Below are 12,583 nucleotides of genomic sequence, written 5' to 3'. Positions count from 1 at the left end.
TTTTTTTTAAAGATTTTATTTATTTATTTGACAGAGAGAGAGAGACAGCGAGAACAGGAACACAAGCAGGGGGAGTGGGAGAGGGAGAAGCAGGCTTCCTGCTGAGCAGGGAGCCTGATGCGGAACTCAATCCCAGGACCCTGGGATCATGACCTGAGCCAAAGGCAGACGCTTAACAACTGAGCCACCCAGGCGCCCATAAAACAAGTCTTTTAAACAAGCCTACTAAACAACATTTAATTGGCTGATTTTTAAGTTGAGTGTAGTTAATTCTTCAGTGAGCTTTACTTCTTTAAGGTATTCCATTATTGAACAGTTCCACAAGTTGTGTATTTTTCTCAATTAAACTAAATTACTAAGAGTATAGTCCTGAGAATTTGTTCTCTTCATATCTTAACTCACTACGGGCCTATAAAAGGTCTTGAGGGATTATTGTTTCTTCATAAGTAAATTATTAAATAAAGATTATATGGTCTTGATCTCCTTCACAAGCGTTTTTTTTTTTTTCTTTGCAAATTAAAATTTTCTTTTAGGGACTTATACTCTGCACACTAATCCCTTCGATATTGTAAATGTGGATTTAGGTTAATATGTTGTACATAATGCCAAAAACAGTTCATAAAGATAAGGGGAGAAAGAATTACAAAGCTAATTTCAAAACCAAAAAATAGGTTAAATGAGAATCCACAGAAATGCATGAATTTTGTTTCATTTTTACATTAAAATTCTTGTATATGTTCACTATACTGGAATTAAAGTAAATTAAAAAAAGTCTTGTGGACTTTTAAAATAATTGAATAATTAGTTGATTTCAAAGTTGCAAAGTATACCATGCTCCAATATTTAGAAGAGATCATATCTTATGCATGTAGTAATTCCTTCAGCTCCTAAGCCATAGGTGTTTTGAAAATAAACCAGAAGTCTTCATTCAAACAACATTTAGGTATGTTCATAGATTTATAGAACAAAGTTGGGATTTCTCTAGTAATATATTTCTTAACAAATAAAGATTAAATATTATCAATATGATTGCTTTAAAGATTAAGAAGTGAAATATAATAAATGGCTATTCTTTACATGAAGAAATTGAAGGGAAAGAGAAAATATTTATACACAAGAAATTTATGACATATGTTTCTCAAAATTAAGAAAATTTCCTGTTTCAAGTTCAGAGATGTTAGGAATAATGTATTTTACATAATTTAAATGTTACAATTTATTTACTTAAAAAAAACACTTCAGGCATGGCTGGAAAGAACACCAGGTTTAGAGCCACACGGATTTAACTTCTGGGGAAAGTTTGAAAAGAACACTGTCAAGGGCCTGGAAGAAGAATTCACAAGAATTCAGGTATTTATGATGCCATAAGTAAATATAAGTTTATTACGGATGAAGTATTGAGAATTTTATTTAACAAATCTCCAATTTTCTCTTAAACTTTCACTTTTCTTATGTTCTTTTTCTTTCACAAATGAGTCGGCAAGAAATATATCACATAATTGATTTTATTTTATTTATGTACAATAAAAATTAAATTAAGAAGTTCATTATAGACAAGATTTTGGTTTTGATAAATATATCAGGTTAATCGACCTTTTTATTTCTATTAAAAATTTCATATCATGACCAATTCTATACAGAAGTAGGCTCACAAAAGACCAGTCAACCAAATATATTTAACCATATAATTTTCCCTGGGCTCATGTATATTTGCAGGGCCCTTCCTATACTGGCTCTCAGTTCAAATTTCTTTCATCTTAAGAAAGATATTGTTGAGGGGTGCCTGGGTGGCTCAGTTGGTTAAGTGGCTGCCTTCAGCTCAGGTCATGATCCCAGGGTCCTGGGATCGAGCCCCGCATCGGGCTCCCTGCTCAGTGGGGAGCTTGCTTCTCCTTCTCCCTCTGCCTGCCTCTCTGCTTACTTGTGCTCTCTCTCTATCTCTCTGTCAGATAAATAAATAAAATCTTAAAAAAAAAAAGAAAGATATTGTTGATTCTTCATTTCCCATCCTCTCTTCGTGACTACATTTCTTGAAAGAATTGTTTCAATTCTGTATCTGGAGAGTCTGTATCAGCTAGTGCTTAAAGCAGGAACTTTGAAGTCACACTTCAAGTCCCACCTTCACCTCTTAATGACTGACATTGAATTTCTTCTGTTACTTAACCTCCCTTTGCTTCACTTTCACCTATGGTAAAATAGAAAATAAGAGTATCTTCCTTTAGGACTATTATGAACATTAAATTAGATGAATATCTATAAGGTATTTAGAATGTGGTTAGCGTATTTCTTTATCTCTCATCTAATCCCCAACCCAAACCAGTCTGTCTTCTTGTCCCATCATTCACAGATGGCCTCCAGGTATATAAATCCAATGGCCATTTTCATTTTACTTCATTTCCTAGTGGCATTCAATAATGACTACTTATTCTTTCTTGAGTATTTTTTCCCATTGGATTTGGCACGACGTTGTGTTCCTTTAATTCTCTGGCCCTTATTGTCTTGATTTGTCCCCTTTATGGGCTCATTTTTCTTCTCAGACAGATAAGTGGTAGGATTTCACAATGTATTGGCTTAGACACTTTGTATTCTCTCTGTACTCTCACCACATGAACTCATTTATACCCACTGTTTCAATATGTACTTATATACCAATAACTCTCAAACATTCATCTCCAGCATAGATAGCTCTTTAAATTTCAAATTAAATATTTCACACCCTACTTTAGGATTTCCTCCTGGTCCTCTCAAAAACTTAGTGATAAAACCAAACTTAAAAAAATTCCCTTTTCCTTCCACGCTCATATCAACTCAGTCTTCTACAAATTGAAAAAATTTTTCCCTTACAAACCATCTAGTTTGTCAAGTCTGAAATGTACAATTGATCCTTGGCACCTCCCTCTCCCTCAGTCACTTCTTCAACTTATCACCAAATCCTACCAATTTTACCTTCTAAATAGCTCTCAGGTACCTCCATTTTATCTACCACCTTCAATCAAATGCAAACTGCTCTTGCTTTCCACTTGGTCTCATAATTTTTCTCAACTATCCTACACTTCTCCCCAATATGACTCTATTCCAATTTATTTTGCATACTGCAGTTTGAGCAATCTTCTCAAAATGCAGATCTGATCACATTTTGCTTTTGCATAAAACCTGTTTATGTTTCCTTATTGTTTTTAAAGTAAAGATAAAAACTTTTAACATAGTCTTCAAGGTGATTCATGATCTCATGTGGCCCAGCCATATTGAATTTCTTTAAGATGAATTTAGTTCTTCAAATTTATCTTCATCTTTTTTATATGTTATTCTCTGGGCTTGGAATATTCTTCCCCAGGTAACTCCTTCCATTCTTCAGGTCTTGGCTCAAGGAGAACTCCTTCAGAAAGATCTCCCCCTGGGTTGCCTGGGTGGCACAGTCTGTTGAGAGTGCGACTCTTGATTTAGGTTTTGGTCGTGATCTCAGGATACTGGGATTGGGCTCCCTGCTCAGCGTGGAGTCTGCTTGAGATTCTCTCTCTCTCTCTTTCTGTGCCTCCAATTGTGCTCTCTCTCTCTCTTTCTCTAAAATAAATAAATATATCTTAAAAAAAAAAGATCTCCCCCCACTCCCTGACTACTGTAAGTTATTATGGCATTATACTGCTCCTGTTTTCTACTGTCCACGCTTGCAATGTAATGTCTAGGTGATTATTTGTTCAATGTCTTATTCCCACCAGATGATATACTGCATGAGATCAGGGAACTCAATTTTTGCTCACAATTTTATCTCTATCACCTTAGCATGACATTTACTAAATAAATGAATAATTAATTGACAATAATGTGCATACAAGTTCTCACCACATGTGTGATTGTTCAGACAAACTGAAAATAATTGACTTAACTGATTTTTACTTCAGCTCAATTGAGTTTTAAGTAAAGCATTTGTAGTAGGCAGAAGTATAAGAATTTCCTTAAATGAGTCAATAGATATCAAATGAATAAGTATCTGAGGGTGGTAAATGTCTAAGAAATTATACTTACAGAATATAAATAGAGTTAATAGTTTTTCTGACTGGAAATTCTTAACTTTTCCTAAGTAGAATTACTTTACTTCCTGTCTTAAAAAATTGCTGCCTAAAATTAGACCATTGTCAGTCACTTGTAGTTATCCCCAGTTTTGCCCATCTGAGTCCATTTCTCATGATATTTATGAAAATAACATTTGAAACTAACAAATCATGTAAACTTAAATTAAAGGGTAAGTGAGTGTGAGGAAAACCCATCTCATAAGCCATAATTTCCAAGTTGTATTATTAGATGATATGGTAAATATTCCAACTACAACCTTTCTGCTCCTGGTGAGTCTGTTTTTTACAAGAGATGTTTTCTGAAATAAGATTCTATGATCTCTCTTGGGGGATATTAATGTGATATTTTCCCCCAAGGCTAAGGAAGAGTCAGAGGAAAAAGAGGAACAAATGGCTGAATTTCGGAAACAAAAAGAGGTGTTACTCTCCTTATTTGATGAGAAACGTCATGAACATCTCTATAGTAAAGGTGAGTATTTTTTCTAAGGGTCCTTTCCCTGGGAGGTATGACTGTGAGATCAAAATATCAAACCTTACGCAGGGGAAATAAAATGAAAATTTATATTGCACTCATAGAAACAAGAACTGGGTTAATTTTATCTGTTATAACTTTATGTGGTAAGTTTACATGCCCAATTTATCGCAAAGACATTGTAGTCAGAAGCTTTCATAATATGTGTCCAACGTGCAGGAGACCAGGAGAAACTGAATATGATTTTGCAGTTTAGTTCACAATGTAATAGGGAGAGAAATGAAGACAAGCAGTGTAATTGGAAACAGCACAGTGATATAGAGGAGAGGAATAAGTATTGTGAAGGCAAGGATGGCTTTGCAGAGGAAATCAGTTTCCCAAGCAGACCAGGGAAAGCACATATGTAGACTTTCTGGCACAATTAATGTTGGGCTATTATTTTCTGAAGTTCATTGACCAGTATCATCAATACCTTCTTTATTTAACTCTTCATTTATATGTTTGAAATTTTTGTGTTCATTTGTATTTGGAATTTTTATTACAAAGTACTTGTAAATCTTTTGCAAATGAGAAGTAAAAATTAATTTTTATGACATAGGTACAAGGCATAGCAGTATATGAAATTAATATGAAATGCTACAAACTTAAAGGTTTTTAGTCTCATTTTCTTTTCTTTTTAAAGACATGTCTTTTATTTTTTTAAAGATTTTTTATTTATTTATTTGACAGAGAGAGAGCACAAGCAGAGGGAACAGCAGAGGGAGAGGGTGAAGCAGTCCTCCCACTGAGCCGGGAGGACCCGGGGATCATGACCTGAGCCAAAGGCAGCCGCTTAACCAACTGAGCCACCCAGGCGTCCCTAGTCTCAGTTTTCTATAAAACCTCTGTAAAGATAGCAAAATCTTGTTTTTCTGCAAATAGAGCAAAGCCTTTTAGTAGAACACACATATGAGATTTTATATAATGATGGTACTCCTTGAAGCCAAGTGATTTTAAATAATTTTAAGTGAATTAGAAAAAATATATTTTAGTATGGAAGTTAAGTATTTTCTATATCAAGTTTTCCTAACATGATACTTAAAGGTTTTGAAAATTTAAAATGCATATATTTATATTTTAAATGCATATATATTATATAAAGTGTGCAAAAATAAAATGTGTATATATATATATATTTGAAGTATATATATATATTAGTTTGCTTTTTGAAATCTAAGGAATAAAAAATTTAAACTAAAACACTGTTTTCTAAAAACATGTAAAACTTAATTATTTAAGGTGATGTTGCCAAATTACTATGACTGCCCTAAATTCCTCATTAAATTGAAACTCGCTATGTATCTTGCAGGTGAAAGACGACTGTCATACAGAGCACTTCAGGGGGCCTTGATGATATATTTTTACAGGTAAAAGCAAATTAGAAGAGTAGAACAGAAGTTGAGGAGTGGGTACAGATCATATTTCAGATATAAAGCTTATAAATTGCAATCATAGTTTTAAAAAGTCATTCAGTTTTGGAGGGAAGCTTAGAAAATAATTGTGAAGGTTAATTAGTTTTTGTCTTTTAGATAGTAAGAGTATAACTTTATCCCTTTAGTGGGTAAAAATATACATATACATACCCACTAATTAATTAAAAATCCTTTTTATTAAATTCTACAGTATATGACATTAAATGCCTTAAATGGCCAAAGTTTAATCTACCTCAGAAACTGTCATAAAATGTCTTCTGTCATTAAACAATGTTATAGTTATTTTTATTTTATGAAATTAAAAAAAAGTGGATAAAGTGAAAACACTTTTATAAACTGTTGTCCTCTTTATTCTGCAATTTCAAGTAAAATTGTCCTCACTGTCTAAAGTGTGAGAGGTGTCCCTTACTCCCACTCCATGTGTATGAAGGCCTCATCTTCATGTTTCATAAATTAAATGTATCAGAACAATAGAAAGCACACTAGCAAACATTAAAAACAAAACCAAAAACAAAACCTCTGTTTACTGGACCTCTTACTTGTATTTACTTGATTTTTTTAATCTTCTCAAATTCCAGGGTGCCTGGGTGACTGAGTCGGTTAAGCATCTGCCTTCAGTTCAGGTCATGATCCCAGGGTCCTGCGATCGAGCCCTGAGTCAGTAGGGAGCCTGCTTCTCCCTCTACCCCTCCCCCTGGCTCATGACCTCTCTCTCTCAAATAAATAAAATCTTAAAAAATAATCTCAAATTCATTTCTTCAGAAACATCAACAAAATGTTTTGACTTTTTTCCTAAAATCCTACTCAAAGTATGCCTCTCAGGTTTATGTATCTGAAGCACAAAATGTACTGAGCGTGTTGAATGAATAGATGAAGAAAGGAAAAAAAAATAGGTATTAGAGGAAATAAAAAGCTGTTTTTGTTTTAATATCTTTGCCTAGAAGAAGTTTTAATATCTTTTGCCTAAAAGAAGCTGGTGAATCTGAGGTAGAGTATATGTCTACCTTTTTTTTTTAATTTTAAAGATTTATTTATTTATTTGAGAGAGAGAGCAAGAGAGAATGCGTGCACGCATGCATGCACGAGTTGGGGGCAGGGGCGGGGGGAGGAAGAATCTCAAGCCAACTCCGCGCCCAGCATGGAGCCAGATGCAGGGCCTGATCTCGGGACCCTGAGATCATGACCTGAGCTGAAACCAAGAGTCCGAGGCTTAACCGACGGAGCCACCCAGGTGCCCCTATGTCTACCTTTTAATGAGAATCGATGTTAGGCGTGATTCTGGCTGGTTACTTCACGTATATTTCATGGAATTTTCTAGACATGCCTGTGAGATCAAATGCCTTTACACAAATGCTATAAGCTGAATAGTAGTATCCTCATTTTGAGATGAAGAAACAGACTGAGAGAGTAATTCAGGGCTGCTACAGCTCTTAAGGGGCAAAGTTGACATTTGTTTCCAGAGCCAACTGATTGTAAAACTCATGCCCTTCTGAACACACTGGATTTGCTTCAGTAGATTTCTTTTTATTATTATTTCTTCTTTAGGGAAGAGCCTAGATTCCAGGTGCCTTTTCAGTTGCTGACTTCTCTCATGGACATAGACACACTCATGACTAAATGGAGATGTAAGTCTCCCCACACCTTGCAGCACCACCACCTCAACCCTGATAATCCTTCTCCCCCATCCTATTCCTTTACACCTTTTCTCCATCTGTCTGCTCCCCTTCCCACTATCCTTTCTTTCCTCCTTTGTGTGTGAATGACTTTTTTTTTTTAAATCAACCCAATAATTATTCTCACCCAGGGCTACTTACCCATTATACACAGCAAGCAGAGTGCCTAGGGCCCAGATTACCTTTGGGGGCCCATGAAAATGTTTTATTTAATAATCAGAAGAAAAAATTACCTTTAGATTAAATAGAATGTCTTAATATATAACCATAACTTATTCATCCTTATGCCAATACAATTTTAAAATATAATTTTTTATATATATATATGTATATGTGTGTGTGTATATATATATATATATTTTTTTTTTTTTTCTTTAAGTGGAGGAAGAGACCCATGAAGGCAAAGGTGGTGAGAGCTTGTGAAAGTCATAATGAGGCCCTACTCTTCCCCTATTGTGTTCACAGGCTAGTCCATCATTATGTTGGATGGAGTCATATGCATTTAGCCTGAACCAAGTGGGGTGCCAGGCAACCCACTTGTCTCATCTGGCTCTCACATGCAAACCTTCCATATGGCTAAGTGATAAGGTGTGAACCTTTTCTTAGAAGCAATAATCAGGGCGCCTGGGTGGCTCAGTTGGTTAAGCGACTGCCTTCGGCTCGGGTCATGATCCTGGAGTCCCTGGATCGAGTCCCGCATCGGGCTCCCTGCTCGGCGGGGAGCCTGCTTCTCCCTCTGACCCTCCCCCCTCTCGTGTGCTCTCTGTCTCTCTCATTCTCTCTGTCTCAAATAAATAAATAAAAAAAATCTTTAAAAAAAAAAAAAGAAGCAATAATCATTACCAACCCCTTGTTTTTAGAAAACGGTGGAACTAATGGCAGAAAAATATCCATGAAGTTAATTTGTGTGTTTGCCTAGATAACCATGTGTGCATGGTGCACAGAATGCTGGGCAGCAAAGCTGGCACTGGAGGGTCCTCTGGCTATCAGTACCTGCGCTCAACAGTGAGGTAAGATGGGGGAAAGTCACCTGTTTTGCTTGCTGGAAGTCACCGATTCTTGGTTTCTGTGCATTATCTAGGAAATGGGATTTATACTTGTTCCGATCTGAACTGCTGAAACTGGTTAGATTAAGGTATTCCTATTAGAGAGGTCATTGTAAAAATCCTTAGTTCTGGAACTTCATCGTGTTGATCCTGAGATGAAAAGGGGCATGGTACCTGTGGTCGCACCACCTGTGAGGATGTGAGGGAGTTCATCCAAGTAGGAACATTTTCAACGCATTCTGGCTCAAGTTTGGACGGATTCAAACAGTTATCATTCATTCCACTAACGTCCTCTTGCCTGGGTGAATGACACAGCTGAAAAATAGTTTCTTACTTCCTGGTATGACTCTCTTTTATAAAAACTACTTCCATCTACTTCAGAGAGTGCCCAGAGTGTTTACAAGAAAAGGGGTCAACATTTATTTAGCACTTAAAACATGCTAGAGGGCGCCTGGGTGGCTCAGTCGGTTAAGCGACTGCCTTCGGCTCAGGTCATGATCCTGGAGTCCCGGGATCGAGTCCCGCGTCGGGCTCCCTGCTCGGCGGGGGGTCTGCTTCTCCCTCTGACCCTCCCCCCTCTCATGTGCTCTCTCTCTCTCATTCTCTCTGTCTCAAATAAATAAATAAAATCTTAAAAAAAAAAAACATGCTAGAGAGATTTATAGGACATTTGTGTTCTTAATTTATTTAGTGTTCCCAACAATATAGATGGACACAGAGATAGATACATACATATGGAAATGAGGAAACCTACAAGGCCCCTGGGGAAGGGAGAATCAGCTCAAGAACAAATTAGATTTTCACAGTCTCCAAAATTCTTCATATTGTACATGGTTTTCATCCTACTCTTACTACCAGATTGACAGTTGTAAGACACACGGGTTCAATTTTTCATCCTTTTAATAAATTTTCTTTTCCCTAGGAACAAACTCTAGACTAAACAATTTATAAAATTCATTGGTTTAAATTTTCACAGTCATCACATATTTTTTCTTTCCCTGGGGATAAATTCTGTTAGCATGAAACAGTAAATGATTGTACCACATGGACATACTCATGAGTGGATGGTGGGAATAATGAACACATAAAACATTTCTAGCGTGTGCCATTACCTCATGAAGTCTTCACAAAGACCTGGTCAGAGGAAAGGGTTGTAGTTTTTATTTTCTAGAGTTAGGAACCAAGACACTGAGGTTTAGACAACTTGTCCAAGTTCACACGAGTTGCAAGTCACAGAGCAGAATTTGAACTCTCATTCGACCTCAAAGGCAAATGCTCTTCCGCTATAAAGCTGCAACGGTTAAAACAGTTGACTAACACACACAAGAGTGATTGTAAATGCTAAAACCACAGTTATAGACATTTACTATGAATCTAAATTGGCATTTCAATTTATTAATCCATTCATGTCGGTTACTTAACAGCTACTTTGTAGGTGGGAAATATTTTCTAATGAACAACTAAGAATTTTATATGCTTAAATTTTTTTTTTTTATTTTGCATACCATCCTTTAAAAGTCAGAAACAAGAACACACCCTTATTTTTATGAAGGTAGCATGACAATCATAAGACTCCAGGTTTTAATCTGAACCAGCCTGATCAGGATCAATGAAACATATAATACTGTTTTATGGGCATGAACTTTGAATGTGGAGTGAAAAGGAGGGGATCTTAATGCTTATATTCCTTAACTCCTTAATATTACATATGTAATATGCACAAAATGTAATAGATAATGTATAACGAGGCATAATATTAAATACTAATTATGGCAAAAAATCGTTATCTGAGAAATGAAATTTTTTGATGAAACATTTTAAATATTTCATGTCAATAAATCTATACCATCTGTATATTTGTGTTTTTCCAGTGACAGGTACAAGGTATTTGTAGATTTATTTAATCTTTCCACATATCTGGTTCCCCGACACTGGATACCGAAGATGAACCCAATTATTCACAAGTTCCTTTACACGGCTGAATACTGTGACAGCTCTTACTTCAGCAGTGATGAATCAGATTAAAATCATCTGCAAAAATCTATGAAGACATCGATTTCTCAGCCTGCATTTTTTAAATTTTTCTACAAATTTTCATGATACACAAAGAGTCCTACTGTAATATATGTATATCTATATATAGATAGATAAGCACTGTGGTGCTCTGACTCAATCCTGTAAATAATTTTATTGACTCATTTTTTGTGATAATAGAAGACTAAACATTAAGATAGGCAATCAATTGAATTGTAACATTGTACATAGAAGATTTTCCTATTAAAAACTCAGTGTCCCCTGATACTTACCTTAATATAACCATTTAACACAATCATTATCTCGTTTCATACTTTAATGAGCTTGTAAACTTCAGCTACTTCAAATATTTTACGCAATAAAATGTGTCATTCTGTACAAAGATTTACACAACCAAAAAATTTAAGAAATAATAAGAATTAGTCTATTTTCCATATATTGTTTTGGAAACATTGCTCGTCTTTATTGGGACTCTTGATGACCAATGACAGAAATCTACCTGAAGTTTGCCTAGAAGGGACTTGCTGGACAATTCCACTAGCTCAAACAATTGAGAGGAGCCTGGGGACGGATCCAGTTCCTGGAATATTATATTCCTGGAAGACTGAGGATCCTTTGTGTCTCATCTCCTCTTTCCTGTAGGTGTTGGCTTTATTCTTCCCTGCTGTAGGCCAGCTCCTTGCTCAGGCAAGGTCCCAGCTTCCAGCAGCTCTGGACCAGAAAGTCAAAGGTGCTCTTCCCTGCTCTGGGAGGCAGTCAATGCAGGATTGAAGTTGGAAAGAGTGATAGTTCCCTCAATTGAAGAATGTTGTTTCCAAAAGAGAGGAGGAGAAAACACACTAAACAGTGATTTACTTCATTTCTAATAACAAGTTATTAGATTCAGAGTTTAGATCAGACAGGAGTTTTATTCTTCTTTTTCTAGATCAGCCAGGATATTGGCAATAGTTATTTAAATTTCTTTTATGAAGGGAATGCAAAATATTAACAAAGGAATCCAAATGCATATCAACCTTGACCTAGGGTGATTATCTATAAGCAAGCAGCAAGTTCTTGATGGAATTGAACTATTCTTTGGTCTCAATTAATTTTTGTCTTACAAGGATCATGTTGTCTAGTTTGTCTCTAGACAATTTCACATAATTGCTTTTACCTATAAGGTCCTTGCATGTGTGTGTGTGTGTGTGTGCGCACGTGCACATGTACAGAGTGCCTGATAGTGGCCAAGCTGAAAAATACAGAGACAAGTAACATGGTGGCTAAAGGCAATGGCTTTGAAATCAGCAAATGTGGGAGCAAATTCTGGCACTGCCATTTATTAACTATCCATTCTGGTATCAAGTCCAGTTTAAGCCCCAGGTTACTATCTATATGATGGGGATAAAAATACTTATTTCAAGGGGCGCCTGGGTGGCTCAGTCGGTTAAGCATCTGACTTTGGCTCCGGTCATGATCTCAGGGTCCTGGGATGGAGCCCCATGTCCGGCTCTCTGCTCAGTGAGGAGTCTGCTTCTCCCTCTCCCTCTGCCTTTGCCTCTGCCCCTTCCCCAGCTCGTGCCTCTTTCTGTCTCTCTTTCAAATAAAGAAAAAAAATCTTAAAAAAAATATGTGTCTCAATCTTTGCTCTTCTCATGAGGTAATGAAAAAATATGCTAATAGATGCTCTGTCACAAGATGCCTTGGAATCTTAGAATAAATGCTATTTGTCAAGATTTAGTTTTTTTAACAGACTATGTGATTTGACTTAACTCTTTGTATTTTTATTTCTTGGTGTGACTAAACTAGATAGTTGTAAGAGTTTTTTTTCAAGGGATAT

General features: G+C 36.0%; 1 protein-coding gene across 1 annotated transcript in view; it reads left to right on the top strand.

Moving 5' to 3' along the window:
• Nucleotides 1-12,372, top strand: part of TDO2 (tryptophan 2,3-dioxygenase) — a 19,244-nt gene extending 6,872 nt beyond the window's left edge. The window contains exons 6-11 of the mRNA XM_081813106.1: nucleotides 1,219-1,350; nucleotides 4,428-4,539; nucleotides 5,891-5,948; nucleotides 7,560-7,639; nucleotides 8,607-8,697; nucleotides 10,605-12,372. Of these exons, the coding sequence (XP_081669232.1) occupies nucleotides 1,219-1,350; nucleotides 4,428-4,539; nucleotides 5,891-5,948; nucleotides 7,560-7,639; nucleotides 8,607-8,697; nucleotides 10,605-10,758 (627 nt within the window). The 3' untranslated portion in view covers nucleotides 10,759-12,372. The remainder of the gene's footprint in view (nucleotides 1-1,218; nucleotides 1,351-4,427; nucleotides 4,540-5,890; nucleotides 5,949-7,559; nucleotides 7,640-8,606; nucleotides 8,698-10,604) is intronic.
• Nucleotides 12,373-12,583: the final 211 nt, after the last annotated feature.

The sequence above is a fragment of the Leptonychotes weddellii genome, chromosome 2, assembly GCF_054177405.1.
Source record: "Leptonychotes weddellii isolate Sample4059 chromosome 2, ASM5417740v2, whole genome shotgun sequence".
Lineage (NCBI taxonomy): Eukaryota > Metazoa > Chordata > Mammalia > Carnivora > Phocidae > Leptonychotes > Leptonychotes weddellii.
Note: the sequence above shows the minus strand (reverse complement) of the source record. Positions and strands in the feature narration are given on the sequence as shown.